This window comes from Mastigoproctus giganteus, chromosome 4, assembly GCF_048544385.1.
Source record: "Mastigoproctus giganteus isolate SK-2022 chromosome 4, ASM4854438v1, whole genome shotgun sequence".
Taxonomy (NCBI): domain Eukaryota; kingdom Metazoa; phylum Arthropoda; class Arachnida; order Uropygi; family Thelyphonidae; genus Mastigoproctus; species Mastigoproctus giganteus.
This window is the reverse complement of record NC_143578.1, coordinates 36225409-36244763: the sequence shown is the minus strand read 5'-3', so window position 1 is coordinate 36244763 and position 19355 is coordinate 36225409. Positions and strand designations below refer to the sequence as shown.

The 19355-nt window shown below is 37.0% G+C and overlaps 1 protein-coding gene across 4 annotated transcripts in view; it reads right to left on the bottom strand.

The window, feature by feature from the left end:
* Positions 1-19355, bottom strand: part of Atg17 (autophagy-related 17) — a 648565-nt gene that overhangs the window by 332993 nt on the left and 296217 nt on the right. For all 4 annotated transcript variants that reach the window (XM_090372636.1, XM_090372635.1, XM_090372637.1 and 1 more), the window contains one exon: positions 15636-15836. In XM_090372636.1, coding sequence (XP_090228762.1) covers positions 15636-15836 — 201 coding nt within the window. The remainder of the gene's footprint in view (positions 1-15635; positions 15837-19355) is intronic.

Below are 19355 nucleotides of genomic sequence, written 5' to 3'. Positions count from 1 at the left end.
CTTCGTTACATTTTAATTCAATGAATTCTTCTTGAATTTCTTCACAAGCAGACTCGGCAGCGCATCCAATTGGATCTAACATGAATGGCTTCACTTCAAAAGAAAATAAATCTCAAAATATATCATTTCATTTCATCTTTTAAAGAACACAAATGATCTGAATAATTCTTAAGATCATTCTCAGTGAGAGATTCATTGATTTTTCCAACCAACATCCATTTACTGGATGTTGGTTGGTGGCAGCATGTGTTCGGACTGTTTTGAAAGAGAGAGCGGGAATATAGACGCCAATTTGGAAGAACAGTGCCCATGGAAGGATCTGTAGAAAAGGCATGTCTATGTCTATGAGACAGCGTGTGAAGAGACTCCATTAGAGATGAGTCATAAATTAATCTAATTGCCCTCTTCTGAATGGAATCTAGAAGCCTGGGAGAGGTTTTGGGTACACCACCCCAGGTGTGAGAACAATATTCCATGGTAGGGCAGATTTGCGATTTGTACAAAGTGAACAGCTATTTGGAAGAAAAGTAACGCCCAGAGCGAAAGAGAAAACCCAGTTTTTTAGATGCAGAGGAAGCAATATTTGTAATGTGCTTGTGCCAAGAGAGATTAGAAGTTAGGGTAATCCCCAAAAGAGATATATCATTTTGCCTAGAAATCAGAGTCTCACCAAAGATATGCATAGGAGCAGAAAAATCCTTTTTGTGAGATATAAGATAAGACTGAGTTTTAGAAGGATTGAAATCAACTATGTTGTCTTTGCCCCACCTGGAGATCAGCATTTAAGAAATTGGTAGCAGATATTCTAGAAGTTGAACTAGAAAAACCTTGCCCTGATTGAGCAGGGCAAGGTTTCACAAAATGGAAAGTGAAATGCAATGTGCTATCATCGGCAAAACTATGGATAGTATTTACAGTCAATGGAAGAAGGTCATTATAATACAAGAGGAAAAGAGTCGGGAAAAGAATTTTAGTATACCTTGGGGTATACAGTAAACCCCCGCTATTCGTGGGGGTTACGTTCCTGAGAAATGTCGCGAATACCGAAAACGCGAATACTGAGTTATGGCTCCCATAGTAATAAAGGGGTTCCGTTCCAAAGTATGAAATATATAAGAAAAACTAGTCTAAAATTTTGTCTATGTATGTATTATATGTACATAGACAGTACATAGTGAGATGCAAGCATATGGCATCGAAATGAAAATAAGAAACAATTTAATATTAAATGTAATATTTATTAGAAATTTCAAACCAGCGTCTTTGCTAGCTACAAAACTTATTCCGCCAGTGCTATCACCAGTTTCGCTAAAGTGTTGATAAAGGAGTTTTGCCTTTTCACGAATGATGAGTGAACTTAACGGAATTTTATTTTGAGTTCGGTCTTCTATCCACAGATTTAAAGCCTTTTCCATTTTTTCAAATTTAACATCACGAGTTACAGAGCAAATTTTTGAAACAATTAGCGCGTTTTCACAGACACTACGGCGGATTTTTCCTTCCGATTTTTTGATTGATCGTACCGTTGACTCATTAATTTTATAATGTTTTGCCACTGAAGAGGCACTTTCACCATTAGAAATTTTGTCTAATAACTCAATTTTATTCGCTAATCATCACCTTCTTTGATATTTTCACATTTCCCTTGTTATTTGTAGCATATTTTTGTACGGGTAAAAAAGAACTTGTCCACAATAAAGGCACTTTCTTCCATTAACACACTCGAAAAAGTCTGTTTTACACTGCAAAACGGTAGATTTATCACTTATGTAAGCATATCGGGAAAGATAATTTTAGCCACGCCCATGTTTTTTTATGGCGGAAAATATTCACGGGGCTTTAAAATTCACATTTTTTTAAGTTACATTTTATATTAAATCAGCGATCGCGAATACAGATACCGCGAATAGCGGGGGTTTACTGTACTAATAGCAGAGAAGTTAGAAGATAGAGAGCCATGTACCACCACCCTCAGTGAGCAATCAGAGAGAAAAATGGATAACCAATTACAAAAAACAGTTGGCAAACCATAAGACGGAAGCTTGTTTAGAAGACCTTTATGGCAAATATGACTGAAAGCCTTTGAGCTGTCAAGAGCAACTGCTTATGTTTCACCAAACTTTTCCACTGAATTTGTCTATAAATGGGTAACATAAGCTAGAATATCACCAATGGATCAACACTGACGGAATCCATACTGGTGACGTTGATCAGACGGAAGGTTTCTAGGTAGTTTAAGAGTTGGCGGTTAATTGATTTCTCCATTACTTAAAAAGAGTAGAAATAGTTGCAATGGGACGATAATTGGATGGGAGGGATTTGTCACCCTTTTTTAGGAACTGGCTGGATATGAGGAAATTTCCATGCAGAAGAAAAAACAGCTTTGGAATAAGAAAGAGAAAAAAGATGGCAAAGAACAGGAGTAAATTCAGGAGTACAGATTTTGAGAACAAGTGGAGAAATACTATCAAGATCTGGAGCTTGTTAAGTAATTCCGCCGGTGTCCTACTCTTAATATCATTAGTGCCAACGTGTAGAACAATATCACCTTTTGTGCCCTTAAAAGAAGATATCTGCTCTACGTCATCAACCTTTGCCCCTGGCAGACATGGGAGGCAAATCTGTAATTTAACTGCTATTTCAAAACCAGTAAAACATACCTCAACTAATCAACATCAATTAATTGTTCATCTTCTACTGAATAAATTTTCCCTTCTGGCCCTTCTTTCGCATGTATTTCCCAAAAGTTACAACCAACAGAAATTCAAGTCTAATATCAACAAGTATATTCTCAGAGTTTTCATGGTATTCAAATAAATTAATACATTAAAATACTTTTAATACATTGTATTAAAGGTTCTGTAGATAATACAGTTTCTTTTGTTCTTCACAAGTCAACCCGTGTAATAGTGGAACAATGACAGATGATGATGCTGGTCAATTAACCAAATGCTGCAGATATGGGGATATCAGAGACATGGTGTCACTCAGATATAAGGGATGCAGGATTTAATATGGGGAGTACAATGTGTGCAGAAAGGATACACAGGATTGGAGGTGGAAGGGTTGTGCTCTTAGTTAAAAGCACATAAAATCTAAGGCAGTGCATCCAGTATACATTAGCATTAGTAGAGGCATATGATGCAAGAAAGCAAGCTTATACATCATCAGCCAAAAAAAACCAAAACCCCTTCCTATTTCACCAATCAATTCGATGCAAAAGTTTGTCCAGTTCTTCCTTGAATTTATTTAAGCTATCAACTGCCACAATGACTTATGGAAGTTTGTTCCAGCAATCAACCACCTGCTGGCTATGGGCAAATTTCTGCTCATCTATTCTGCAACTATTTCCTCAACTTGAATTTATGCCCCCTCAGGTGCATAATCTGAGCAAGAGGAAGAATCCCATCAGTTTTGAGCTTGCTCAAACCATTCAAGGCTTATACACCTCAGTCAGATTACCTCGCAGGTACCTATTCTCCGGACACTGCAATTCGCAGAACTTAAGTCGTTCATAGTAAGAACAACCTTTTGCTTCCTTAACCAATCTCATTGCCCTTCTCTGTACTCATTCCAGTAGCTCTACATCCCTCCTAAAATGAGACTTGCAGACTTGTATGCAGTACTTAAGGTGTGGCCTTAAACAAAGGGATAATCACCTCCTTATCCCTGCTAGAAAAATTCCTGTATACCACTGACAACACCACATAAGCTAATCTGATAGCTGTCTGCACTGCTCAGAAAACTTCATATCCGACTGTACAATTACCCCCAGGTCCTTTTCATTCTCCACTAACCTCAGCATAATACCACAGAGTTGGTAGGTTACTCTGGGCCTGCTGCTACCATATGTAGTACTTTGAATTTTCCAATGTTAAACTTCAGTGGCCACCTCTCAGCCCACGTGCCCAACTTTTATAGATCCTGTTGCAGTAGCACACTGCCATTACTGTCATTAACAACCCTACCAACCTTCGTATCTACTGCATACTTGGACATTAAGCCTGATATACCTTCATCAATATCATTGATAAATACAGGAAACAACAATTATTCTTGATGACTCCAGTAGTCATCAAGAATAATAACATAAATGAGTATTTGCAGGCTTGAGAAATTCATTTAGGATAATGGAGCTTTTATATGTGAAGGGATGATATTACCTGTGATATATATGATATTACTAGCTATTGCAATGAAGAAGCATTCCTGTGTTGGTGGCCTTTCTGTATATGCTAAATTGATTAGAAGATGAAATGCACAAGGTATAATTTCTTATGGGTTTAGGTAATTAACTATACAATATCGGTGTAGATACACCATAGTTTACCCATAAATTTGAACTACATATGTAGTATAAAAGGCATCGTTTTAATTGTATCTCATACTGTGGTTGCCTTCACAATGAGATAGCTGGTATTTCACTACTTCAAATAAATAACGCTTCTCTAGTAGAGAAGACTGCTGTTATTTATTTTCAGAGGATACGACCACTCAAACGATCGTTTCAAAGCTATTTGGCTTCATCATCATCATCAGTGAGTGGGCATGTACCCTGGTAATGCAACATGCCATCACAGTTGCATGTTGCATTACCAGGGTACCTGCCCACTCACTGATGATGAAGCCAAACGATCACAGTTGCATGTTGCATTACCAGGGTACCTGCCCACTCACTGATGATGAAGCCAAATAGGTTCAAAATGATCATCTGGGTGGTGGTAACCTCTGAAAATAAATAACAGCAGTCTTCTCTACTAGAGAAGCATTATTTATTTGAAGTAGTGCAATATCAGCTATCTCGTTGTGAAGGCAACCACAATATGAGATACAATTAAAATGATGCCTTTTACACAACATATGTAGTTCAAATTTATGGGTAAACTATGGTGTATCTACACCGATATTATATAGTTAATGCTAAATTGAATTATGTTCATAACCCGAATGACGGTGAAATTCAAAAAAATGTAACGATTTAGTTTCAATATTTTCAGTTTCTAGTGTAAAGTTTAATCTTGCATGGATATTATTAAAGTTGCATGATATTATTGTAGAATATCCTGTACGGTCCCGCATCTGTGTTGCAAAGTATATCATACAAATATCTACCATAGTAAATGACACGTGGAAGAAAGGTTGTTAAGTGTATTATTTCAATAGTGGTAAGGTATATTTCCGCTAGTAAACCACTAAGGTTTAACCCCATTGGTAGTCCATAAAAGTGTTTGAAAACTTTACCTTAGAATGTGATATAATTGGCTTCAATTAAGTTTTATCAAATTTAAAACAGCTGTAATTGGGAATTTTGTGTGGTTAAGGAATTACTGTTTAACATATCCAGACAATGTCCAAGGTGTATTTAACATTCACACTGGTATATAAAGAGGTGACATCTAGGGAAAAATAGATTGTAATTATCATTAAGTACTTTGTCTTTAAGGTTATTAAATAGCGAACTGTTGTTTTTTATCCCTAACTTTATAGTTTGAGTGAAAGGTTTGACTATATTATATATGTGGGAAGCTAACGCAGAGAATGCAGAATGCTTGTATGAAACAATGGGACGAATGGGGAAACCAGTCTTATGTAGTTTTACCTGACCAAACAGTGTGGTATATTGTACTTCCTTGAACAATAAATTCGGTCAATGTACGTCGCCCCTACCACATCTCATATGCATGGCCCTTCACACACGTGCACCAAGGTTGCAACTAATCTCCATGCTATTAATTCTGTTGCAATACTTGCTGTTTCATTTTCCTGTGATCATGACTCTAGTCGAAAAGCCCCATCTGCTTCAGGGAAGTAACAAAATTCTTTTAGTTTCTTAATGTCTCAGAGAATTCTTAATGTTTTTTTATGTTTTAATATTTGTTTTTAAAGTGTTAAAAGAATGGATTCATCATGTAAATTTGTTTCTGGCATTTAATTTGTTTTTAAAGTACAGACTTATTGTCTTCTCTCACTCAGAGATTAGGGTTGGCAGGTCAATGTATTTTGGGGTCGGGCTTGGGGTCCGTGCGCTTCCGATTCCAGGGTGCATTCAACCACTGATTTTATCTGCGAGTGTGAGGAATACATGTAAACTGTTTGTATAGTTGATTCAATAACAGAGAGTATCAGCACAGAAGTGTTCTACAAGACATCATAGAGGTAATTCCTCCTTTTCTTATCTAATTGATATATAACAAAGAACATATAGAGCCATTGCAGCTCTGATATCTATTAAGTAAACACTAGAATGAAAGGAATGAATCAGATTGGCCCACCTGATATCGACGGCTCAACTGTTCATGATCCTGCTCAGGTTGCTGATAAACTGAATAAGTATTTTGCCTCTACATTCACACATGAGGAATTCTTTAGGGAAGTGGATGCTAGTAGTTTATCAAACTTTAACAGGAAGCTAAATGATTTTGTAATAACTGAGAGGAAAGTGGAAGAGAAACTGTTGAAGTTATATGCAAGAAAGACACATGGAGTGGATGGGATCTATCCAATTATACTAAGGAAGGTAGCAAAGCAGATAAGCAAATCCTTAGCCATAATCATGAGGGCATTGTTTGATTTAGGAGAAGTTCCTGTTGACTGGAGATCTGAAAATGTATCTCCAATGCACAAAGGAGGATCAAAGTGCATGAGTATTTACAGACCTGCTAGCTTTAACTTCTGTTCCAGGGAAAATAATGGAGTCAGTGGTTAAAGAAGTAATGCAGGACCAGCTAGATTGGAGTGCAGTTATATTTCAGTGCAGATTAAGGGCAGGGGCAAAGGGACATGTCCCCCCCTACTGTTGTTTTTCGGAGAATACACACCAATCATTTAAATTTCCTTTGGCTACAAAAAAAAAATTTTTCATTGTTAACACAGGATTTTATCTATTTTTGCATTGTGGCTCAGCTATTTTCAACTGTCTACAGTTGACAACACCGATGCGGATGTGATCGCCATTCTAGTTTGAGGCATCACGCAGTTTGGACGTGCCTAATGTTTACTTCAAAGTAATTCAGACTTTAGCTGCAAGCCAGTTACGTTATGATTGAGTGTCATAGTTGTTTTGTTCTGTGCATTATTTTGTGCCTTGTTTGTGCACAAACAAGGCACAAAACGGTGCTCCCTTGTCACAAACGGTGCCTTCCTTTCATTTCTTTCTGGATCTGCAACTGCTTCAGTCACAGCATGGGTTTGTTAAGGGGAAATCTTATCTGACCAATTTGATTGGATACTATGATACAAAGGAACCAGTTGTTGTTGTTATTTGGTTTTTAGGAGCATTAGCAACTAAGGCCATATTGCTCCGGGGATATGCGGTGGTCATTTCCTGACCTTTCCACATCCTCCATACTTGGTGGTCACGGGCTCGAACCCTGATCTAATCAAGAAGCGTGTGCTACGAACTGCCGCTCCTGCCCACCTGGCTAAGGAGGCGCCCAAAGGAACCAGATGCAAAAAAAATAATTTTCATACCACATACTTGGATTTCAGGAAAGCTTTTGATACTGTTGCACAAAAAATGCTACTTTAAAAATTGGAGCAGTGCAGCACTGAGGGCAAGTTTCTGCTGTGGATAAAGGGATAGTTGAGTAATTATCAATGGACACTGCTCTTCATGGACTAATGTTATTAGTGGAGTCCGCCAGAGTTTGGTGCCTTTTTTTTTTTTTTTTTTTATGTGAACCCCAAACACGAGAGGTATTAGTACCTATAGTACTTAGTACTGTGCTTGGGTTGGAGGTTGAGAAGACGAAAGAAGATATTTGTTGACATTGGACTTGAACTTCTGTAGATTGTAATTTTCAGGAAATACGTATGAAGGAAGGTTGTTCCAGAAAATGGCAGTTGAATGAATAAATGAGGAAGATGAAAAGTTGGTTCTGTGGGTTTGAAATTGGACAGTAAATGGATGTTGGCTGGTGGCGGCACATGTTCGGACTGTTTTGAAAGAGAGAGTGGGAATTATAGAAGCCAATTCAGAAGAATAGTGCCCATGGAAGTATCTGTAGAAGAGGCCGGCAGCAGAAACAGTACATCTATGAGAAAGCAAGTGGAGAGACTCTGTCAGAGATGAATCATTAATTAATCTAACTGCCCTCTTCTGAATGGAATCAAGAAGCCTGAGAGAGGTTTTGGGGGCACCACCCCAGATGTGGGAACAATATTCCATGGCAGGGCGAATTTGTGATTTATACAGAGTGAGCAGCTGTTTGGAAGAAAAGTAACGCCGAGAGCGAAAGAGAAAACCAAGTTTTTTAGATGCAGAGGAAGCAATATTTGTAATGTGCTTGTGCCAAGAGAGATTAGAAGTCAGGGTAATCCCCAAAATCATTTTGCCTAGAAATCGGAGTGTCACTAAAGATAAGCACAGGAGCAGAAGAATCCTTTTTGTGATATATAAGACAAGACTGAGTTTTAGAAGGGTTGAAATCAACTAAGTTGTCTTTGCCCCACTGGAGAATTACACGAAGATCGGAATTTAAGGAATTCGTAGCAGATTTTCGAGAAGTTGAAGCTGATTGAGCAGGACAAGGTTTCCCAAAATGGCAAGTTGAATGCAATGTGCTATCATCGGCAAAACTATGGATAGGATTTCCAGTCAATGGAAGAAGGTCTTAATATACAAGAGGAAAAGAGTGGGGGAAAGAACTGAACCTTGGGGGACACTGGCATTAGTGGAGAAGTGAGAAGACAGAGAGCCATCTACCATCACCCTCATTGAGCGATCAGAGAGAAAACTGGATAACCAATTACTAAAAACAGTTGACAAACCATAAGATGGAAGCTTGTTTAGAAGACCTTTATGCCAAACACGATCAAAAGCCTTTGAGATGTCAAGAGCAACTACTTGTGTTTCACTGAACCTTTCCATTGAATTAGTCCATAAATGGGTAACATAAGCCAGAATATCACCAGTGGATCGACACCAACGGAATCCATACTGGCGATCATTGATCAGACCGAAGGTTTCTAGGTAGTTTAAGAGTTGGCGGTTAATTGATTTCTCCATTACTTTAGAAAGAGTAGAAGTAATTGCAATGGGACGATAATTGGATGGGAGGGATTTGTCACCCTTTTTAGGAACTGGCTGGAGATGAGCAAATTTCCAAGCAGAAGGAAAAACACCTTTGGAATAAGAAAGTGAAAAAAGGCGGCATAGAATAGGAGTAAGTTCAGGAGCACAGGTTTTGAGAACAAGTGAAGAAATACCATCAGGACCTGGAGCTTTCTTAGCATCAAGATTCATCAAAATCCTTCTGATATCCTTTTGACGGAAGACCAAAGGAGGCATTGAATGGAGCGTGTTGGGAATGGTGTGAGGTGTTTTACCAAGATCATTAATACATGAGCTGGAAGAAAAATGGGATGCTAGCAGGTCAGCTTTATCCTTGGCTGAAGTGACAACAAAACCATCTGGTTTGGAGAGAAGTGGGAGCAGAGATGGGCAAAAGTTGCGGCCAATAGCTTTGGAAAGAGACCAGAATGCTCGGCTACCATTAGGGCAAGAAGCAAGTTTTCTACTCTTAGCCTGTTCAAACTCTAGTTTGGACTGATTTATAACTGCTTTACAATTGTTACGAACTTTGGTGTAGGCAGAAAATGAAAGTGAAGAATTAGAAACAAGCCAATTACGATATGCAATATTCTTCTCTTGAACAGCCTTAGCACATTTATTGGAAAACCAAGATTTAGATAAAGGATGAGATTTTAAAGTGGAGTGTGGGATAAAGGATTCCATTCCTGCAAGAATAATTTCACTGACACGATCTGAGCAAACATTGACATCAGAAGTTTTGAAACAGTAATCCAACCATGGAAAAGAAAAGAAGTCTCGCAGGTCATCCCATTTTGCATTCTTGTAAGGCCAAACAACACGAGGTTGGGAATAGCCATGAGATAAAGGTTCCATTGGAGAAGAGACAATCGCCAAGTTGTGATCTGAAGTGCCTAAAGGACCTCTCACTTCAACCTTTTACTTAGAAGGGTTGTTTGTGAGAAAAAGATCAAGCGTATTGGCTGTATGATTAGGATTGTCCGGTATTCTTGTAGGTAAATGAACAATCTGTGCTAGGTTATTAGTAATTGCAAAAGCCTCAGCATCTCGACGTGCTGGGTCAGTGTGACTAGAAAACGGAAGCCAGCCGGAGTTGTGAACATTAAAATCACCAATGCTGTGTTCATTGTTGTATTCTGTAATTTATTTATGATACTGATAAAGGTATAGTAGACCTAATTCTAAGTTTTCTCATGATACAAAGGTTGGAAGAGTGGTTACCAACAGTAATTATGGCATGCTGCTGCAACAATATCTAGAAAATTCAGGCAGATTGGCTGAGAAACGCTACTGAAATTTAACTGACAAATGCAAAGTACTGAATATGGGTAGCAATAATCCCAGAGTAATGTATCAACTCTGTGTAATTGTGCAGTCAGATTTGAAGTTCTCTGAGCAGTGCAGACAGGTGCCAGGACATCTCATGGGAATTTGTGAAAGATATACAGGAATTTTGCTAGCAGGGATAAGGAAATGATTATCCTGTTGTATAAGGCAATGGTCAGACCAAATTGTGGGCAGTTCATACAGGTCTGAAGACCTCAATTTAGGAATGCTGTAGAGCTGCTGGAAGAGGAGGGCAATGAGATTGGTGAATGGAACAAAGGGCTGCCCTTACAAAGAATGGCTTCATCTCTGCAAACTGCAGTGGCTGGAGACTAGACACCTGCAAGGCAATCTGATTCAGGTGTTTAAGGCTTTGAATGGATTAAGCAAGATCAATGCTGCTGTGATTCTTCCTCTTGCTCAGAATACACATATGAGGGAAGATGGTTGCAGAATAGATGTGTGGAAGTTTGCTGTTAGCCAGCAGGTGGTTGATTGATAGAACAAACTTTCATCTATTGTTGTGGAAGTGGATAGCGTGAACAAATTCAAGGAATAACTAGACAAACCATTGGAGGGGATGGATAGGTGAAATGGGAAGGTGATTTTTTTTTTTTTTTTTTTGGCTGATGCTGTATAAGCTTGCTTTCTTGCATAATTTACCATACTAAATTTATCAAAAAATTGTGTGTTTCATTAATTTCCAATTACAGGAAATTGTTGGCTTTACGTAAGTTTTTGCCAGCCGGTGCAAACAAAAAATTCGTGGAAACGTATTCTGCATCCCGTAGGAATAAATGGAGGTATCGTGAAAATATCGTAATGTGAACCCAATAACACTGGTTTTTTTTTTTTTTTTTTTTTTGTAATTTGTTCCAAGTCCTTGGAAGTTGAAAAATTTGCTATATTACTAAGTTATTTATCTCTCCAAAAGGTCATATTTATCATATGTCACCCTTTATTATATGTTCCCGTTATAAGAATCAATTTTGAACGCCTTTATGATATTTTTCTAAAGTACGTTTCTGGAGGTCATGGCCAGAAAACAATAAAAACAATTTGCACTTTCCAATTTATTGGGCTTTTCTGTTAGTGCATCTAATTATAAATGGGTAGTAAACTCGATCTTATTGCATTTGCGATAATACCAATAACTGCAATTGTGTGGGGTTTTTATGCTATTATGGTTAAATGTGTTCCTCTTCACTGAAATCTTTAATCATATAAAAAAAAACATATTTTCAGAAACTTCTCTTCATTCCTATTTATGTATTACAATGATGAAGGGAAAGCGACCAACGAAAACTGAAAGTGGTGGTAGTGCCAGGAAACGAACAATATTCATTTAGAAATGAAGATGAAAATGATTAAGAAGTATGAAGCAGGACAAAATTTGTCATCTATTGCAAGGGAATTAGGTCTCGCTGCTTCAACAGTGAATACTATTTTATAGGACAGTGCACATATAAAAGAACATGTCAAAGCATCAGCGCACTTAAGATCAACAGTGATCACAAAACAGCGTTGAGGTGCTATAACAAAGATGGAACAGCTGTTAATAATGTGGATGGAAAATCAGATTCAGAAGCAAGTGCCCCTGAGTCTAATGACCATTCAAGCAAAAGCAACAAGTATTTATAAAGATATTAACGATAAGTATGGCGAACCCCAACCCAAGTTCATGGCAAGCAATGAGTGGTTTAATAGGTTCAAGCATTGTGCTGGTTTCCAAAACGTTAAAGTATGCGGTGAAGTCACCAGTGCCGATTCTGCAGCTGCAGAAAAATTTTGTGATGTGTTGGAAAAAATTATTGATGAAGGCAGAGCTATTCAATGCAGCAAATGTTTAACGTTAATGAGACTGCTCTGTATTGGAAAAAAAAAAAAGCCAGATCGACTGCCACTGCCAAAGAGGAAAATACAATGCCAAGTTTCAAGGCATCAAAAGATAGGGCCACGCTCTTGCTTGGGGCTAATGCAGCGGGAGATTACAGATTAAAACCACTGCTTGTGTACCATTCTGGAAATCCTTGTGCATTTAAGGGCATCAATAAACCCACCCTACCCGTGCATTTCCGATCGAACCAGAGAGCATGGATAACAATATTATCTCTCTTTGAGGTGGTGCCTCCATAGGCAGGTGGGCAGGAGCAGCAGTGCATAGCACGCACTTCTTGATTAGACCGGGGTTCAAGCCCGTGACCACCAAATACGGAGGATGCGTAAAGGTCAGGGAATGACCACCGCATATCCCCTGAGCAATATGGCCTTAGTTGCTAATGCTCCTAAAAAAAAAACCAAACCTCTCTTTGAGGATTGGTTTAAATGCTGCTTCATTCCTGAATTACAACAAAAATATTGTAAAGACAACGACATTCCTTTCACAATTTTGCTTCTATTAGATAATGTTCCTGGATATCCTATGCATCTAGATGATTTTAATTCGAACATGAGAATTATATTTCTACTGCCAAACACAACTTCACTCATCCAACCTATGGATCAGGGTGTTATTTCGAATTTAAAAGCATACTATTTACGCACAAGATTTCCTCAGGCATTGTCTGCAGTAGATGATGAGAAAAATTTTATGTTGAGAGACTTTTGGAAATCTTACAATATTTATCATGCCATCTTAAACATTAATAAGGCCTGGGTGGAAATTACTAAAAGTTGTTTAAATGGCACATGGAAGAAATTATGCCCATGGCATGTAAAAGGCTACAGAGTATTTGAAAAAGACGAATCATATGAAGAGGTTACAGATAAGATTATAAAGGTTGCAGAGCTACTTGAGTTGGAGGTTGATGCCAAAGTGGTGGAGGAGTTAATAGAGGAAGAAGAGAAGGAATTATCTAACGAATAACATATTGACTTGCAGGCAGCAATATTAAAAGAAAAAATTCTGACAAAGCTAAAGATGAACCAAACGAGCAGCCGAGATGCTTCATTGCCAGAGAGATGGGAATGGCGAGGTTTGAGAAGATGGATCCTGACAACGAACGATTCTTAAAAGTTAACAGAGGGGTTAATGATATGCTTACTTGCTACAAAGAAATCTACGATGAAAAGAAAAAAGCCACCATCCCGTCATCCATTAGTATGTTCTTTTGTAAGGTTGAGCGGCCGACCCCTTCTAAATCTCCACAGTGCTCAACCTCAGCAGCGGCATACTTATCAGCTGAAGACATCAATTCTAGCAACAATGCTCGAGAGGTAAAACTTACTGATGTTATGCCTGTCTCCTCTCTTTTTTGTAATTTTATAATTTTTTAAATTGCATGCTTTTGTAATTTTTCCTGCACATGAAATAAAAAATTGAATAAATACAATAAATAATTCTATTTATATGTTCGTTGAACATTTCTTTTTTGATTCAATCAATTTAGCGAGCACAGTTGCGAGTGCTTCACAAGCATGGGGGAAATTCCTTGACTTACGTAGCTTTCTACAGAACGCACCCCGTACATAAGTTGGGGAGTTCCTGTACTTCATTTTATCATTTTTTTTTTTCAAAATTATCTCAATCTGTTCAACTGATATTGCAAAACAAACTGTTGTTCATGTGGCTGCACCCTAATATTTTGATATTAGGGTGCAGCCACATGATAATGCATATTTTGATCTTTCAGATGTGTTGAATAAAACCTAAAATTTCCATATCTGAATCAAGGATCAAATTGTCTTGGAAAGTTCCAAATCATAATGTATATGAGAAAGAGGATGAAATTTTATTGAGAACTCCAATAGAATTTCAATAAAATATGCAACAGGAAGATAAATGATAGCAAGATAAATACGTGAGATATACATGGGTTGGAAATTAATGCAAAGGCATCAATTCTTTTTAAAAGGGCAGTTTAACTTAGTTTAGTTCGAAAGAAAATGCAAGGCTGCATTTCTACTCCTGCATAACACATGTAAATGCACTTCCTTCACAGCACAATATATTTTAAACAGTGTTTTGAACATTCACAGGCTTTCAATGGATTGAGGTCATTTTTTTTAAACTAAAAAAAAATCATCAAGAATGTAATACATATACAAACCCAGAATTAAAGTAAAAAAGGTTACATTGTAGCATTTCCTGATTCATGGCTGTCAGTTTGAATTTTAGTTCTCCTTTCACTGTTGCTATCAGTTCATATTCGTGTGGCCTCCTACTTGAGCATTGCCATTAAAGACCTTTTTGAAATCGGCATAAAAAAAAACTCAGTTTTTTATGCTGATTTAAAAAAAAACAGCAATTAGTTTACAAACAACGAAAACCATGCAGCATGGTGTTATTATCAATATGGATTCTATTGGTACTGATCCACTGTGAAATATTGGTTTATGTTACTCATCTACAGCCAAATTCCATGGAAAAGTTTTGAGAAACATCAAAAAGTTACCCTTAACATTTCTGGGACTTCTCATTGAGTTTGGTATTAAGGCCTTCTAAGCAGGCTTCCATCTTATACTCCATTCATATTCCAACACAACTACAAAGTCAGAGGAGTTAACAACTAATCATTCTGACAATACACAATCTGTCTTCCAAATTTTTGCAATAGGGTAGATAGTTCTCTCTGACTATCCACTGCATATTACAATAGACAGTTTCTATTTTCTAATTTATCAATTAATGCACAAGTTCCTCATGGTTCTGTTCTTTCACCCACACTTTTCCTCCTATATATTGTAACATTCTCTTATTCATTGGAAATTCTAATTATACATTTATTAATGATGGTACACTAATGATTCAACTTTCCCGTTTGACAAACCCTATTCTACATAAACAGTTACAGTTTCTCTAATATCCACTAAAGTTCCTTAAATGTTAATTTCCAACTTTTGAGATTGTCAATTTCTCGTAAAAAATGTGCTTCCATATTGAGGTGAGGTTCCATATTGAGGTATTTACAGCGAAACCAATAATACTAATTTTATCATAATATACCACTACACGAGATGTGAAATATGGCTGTAATGGGGGGAGGGGGGAACACACCTTACATAGCAAATATAAGTTTAAGCACAAATTTTTGAGACAAAAATTAGAAGTCAACTTGTACACCACTTAAATATACATTATTTCAACAGCAAGATTACCATTTGTAACTTTTAAATATTTTTTAATGTAATAAGAAAAGCTTGTAGCTTTGGCAGCACACCAAATAAAAATTCCATCAGGGGATCCTAATCTTAAAAAAGGTTGACCATATAGTAAATTCATGAATGGTATGCACAATTAGTAACTTAATAAACTAACCTCATTTAATCGTGCTTCTGCTTCTTGTTTGAGAATATCTAGCAGTTCAGAATGCCTTTGTAGCTGCTCCTGATAGATTTCAATTTCATGATGTGCATCAGCTAACTTGCTGGTCTCCACTTCCAGCTGGTTTTTAAACTGATCCAGTAGAACCTGATGTGCAGTTCGTTCTCCTTCAACAGCTTTATTTATTTCTTCTGCCTAAAAGAAAAAGTAGTTTTCTGATTTATCCTGAATAAAAACTATATTAACTTTCACACAATTAAATTTTGTATCACCTCTGATCATTCTGTAAACTGGCCACCTAGAGTATAAAGTATATTCTTCCAACTATTTGTGGCACCACATATGCAAAGTAGATGATATTATAACTATCCTGACAAAAATGTTTCACCACTACATCCCTTAAATTTGTGTTTGTATCAGTCTCATGGTCACTCAACTTGTCCCTCAAACATTTCTTAACCTCACCAATGTATAATCTAAACTTTTAAACATATGGAAAGCACCACTTCCTTCTCATCAAATCTGAAGTCGCAATTTTCATCCTGGGACCTGCCCACTAATGTACACCCCTAAAATTGTTTCACATGCAACCGATATATGGCACAACCCCACTTATTCAGACTCCTTCTAATTTTAAGTGATCTTTTACCCTCAATCTATATGAGTCCATAGTGGCAATAATATTGACTCCTGCAATGTTCACATTATTAACAAAGCTTTGCATATATATACTCATATAATCACACCTAATTTTAACAGGAATGAGGGAATAAGAATCCACTCTATACTTGAAGCATTCAGTTTACAATATGATTACTAACAGCAACAAGAAACTAATTTAGGTTGCAAATATTCCCCATGATTATTGAGGAGTCTGAAGCCTCCAGACTTCTCTTTAATCATGAGGCAAATTATTATCATCTAATGGGCAGGAATACATATTATTTCTGCTGTTTAGTCATGCATTTACATAATATGACTGTTCACTGAAAATTAATGACAACCCTGCATTCTGACTGAACAGAAATTAACTGATTTAGAATTTGGAAAAGATATAATAACATAAACTATCATAATCTGCTCCCTTCTTCAGAGGCAAAATTAACTTTAAACAACATTAAAGGATGAAAATTATGCCTGTGAAGAAGGCAGCAAGATATCTTCTGATATGTTAGACTATGTTATAATATCTTGTTAAATATTCTAAATCAGTAATTTCTGTTTTCCTAAAATGAAGAGCTGTCTTTCATTCCAAGCTTTAGTACCCACATTATCTACAGAAGAATACCTTTTATCCATTGTACCAGAGAATTACATGTGGCTCATCTCGCGATTCCATATGTTTCTGGGTTTGCTATGTAGTGTGGGAAATATGTAAGTAGTTTACAGATAGAAAGCATTTAAGTGAAGAATAAAAATGATATTTTGAAAAAACAAAAGTCAAACTGTAGGAGGCTGTTAATTAGGTGATTTTGAATCAAAAATATTAAATAAATATGCATCCAATTCTAAAGAGTTTTTCCATTTTCTTATTTTTTGTTATTACAAAAAGTAAGAAAATGAACTGCAAGAATTTATAAGCATTCCTGAATTGTTTAATAGTTCACAGTAGGTAAGTAGCAGCAATTGTCATTATACACCATTCAGATAAATTAATAATTTATATAATGATTGCAGACATCTTGAACAGCATAACATGTGCCATATTAGTGGTATTTCTTAAAATTACTTTACTTATACTTTGTTACAACTTTTTTTTTTTTTTTTTAACTATGAAAACCCCAATCACAAGAGGTATTAGAATCTATAGTACTTAATATTGTGCATGGGTTCAAGGCTAAGAAGACAGAAATTACTATCTACTCCTATTAAGAAAGACTAGAAATGCATGTGAATTCCAGTGTTTTTCTTGTGTTACTTAATTATTAGCACAAGGTAGATCATCATTTTAAATACCATAACTTAATAAAAAAAAAAAAAAAAAAGCCTTCAGTCCATACATGGTACCAAGTACTATAGGTTCAAAGGAATTAGAACCTATAGTACTTGGTACACATGTATGGACTGAAGGCTGAGAGGATAAAAGATACTTGTTGATATTAGACTTAAATTACTGCAGTTCATACATTTAGATTGTTCTTTTAGAGAGAGAGAGAGAGAGAGAGAGAGAGAGAGAGAGAGAGAGAGAGAGAGAGAGAGAGAGAGAGAGAGAGAGAGAGAGAGCAGTGCAGGCACTCCCTGACTTATGTAAATTCGACTTAGCATTAGTTGAAGCATATAATGCAAGAAAGCAAGCTATTACAGCATCAGCCAAAAAAAAAAAACCTTCCCATTTCACCCATTTGGTCACTCAAAATGTTTGTCTAGTTCAGCCTCCAGACCTGTACAAAGTACTCAAGGTGTGGCCTGACCATTGCCTTATACAAAGGGATAATCACCTCCTTGTCTCTTCTAGCAAAATTCCTATATATCATTAACAAAACTCTATGAACTGCTCTGGCAGCCCGTCTGCACTGCTCAGAGAACTTCATATCTGACTGCACAATTACCCCCAGCTCTTTTTCATTCTCCACCTCCTTGAGCATAGTACCACATAGTTGGTACATTTCTCTTGGGTTACTGCTACTCATATGGAGTACTTTGCATTTGTCAATGTTAAACTACAGTTGTCACATCTCAGCCCATCTGCCTAGCTTTTCTTAGATCCTGTTGCAGTAGCATACTGTCTTTACTGTCATTAACAACCCTGCCAACCTTTGTATCATCTGCAAACATGAATATTAAGCCTGATATAGCTTCATTGATATCATTGATAAATACACAAAACATATGTAGAGCAGTGTCCATTTATTACTACTCTCTGCCATCTCCAACTCAACCATCCGTTTATTCATTGCAGTAACTTGCCCTTAATGCCATAACACTCCAATCTGTACAGCAGTCTTCCTGCAACAGTATCAAAAGCTTTCCTGAAATCCAAGAATATAATATCAAAATTATTTTTTGCATCCAGTTCCTTTCTGACCACACTGTAGTATCCAATCAAACTGGCCAGACAAGACCTCCCCTTTAAAATCCCATGCTGTGTCTGAACTATTACTACTGTCTTGTCTAGGTGATAATGTATCACCTCCTCAACCAGTGACTCCATTATTTTCCCCAAAATAGAAGTTAAACTATGAGGTCTATAATTATTTGTGTCACCCTATGAACCCCCTTTGTGAACTGGGGATACATTTGCACATCTTCACTCCATGGGAACCTCCCCTGACTCTAAGGATGTTCTCATAATTATGGCTAAGGGTTTTCTTACTTCCCTTGCTATCTGGTTATAATGAAGGCTATTATAACTAGATAGATTCCATCTGCCCCAGGTGCATTTTTTATGTTTAACTTCAACAATTTCCCCTCCACTTTTTGATCTCAGTTATTAAAAAATAACTTACCTCCCTGGTAGAGTTCGATAAACTTCTAGCATTCCCCTCCTTGAATTAGTCCTCATGTGTGAATGTAGATGCAAAATACTCATTCAGTTTATCAGCTACTTGAGCAGGATTATCAATAATCGAACCATCTATGTTAAGTGGACCAAAAAAAAAAAAAAGTAAAGTGCAGCCATTATCAACCCACTGCAGGGTGGAAGCCTCCTCAACAATTCATGCTGAGGGAAATGGACCATAATCTACCACGCTGGTCCAGTGCGGGTTGGCAGAT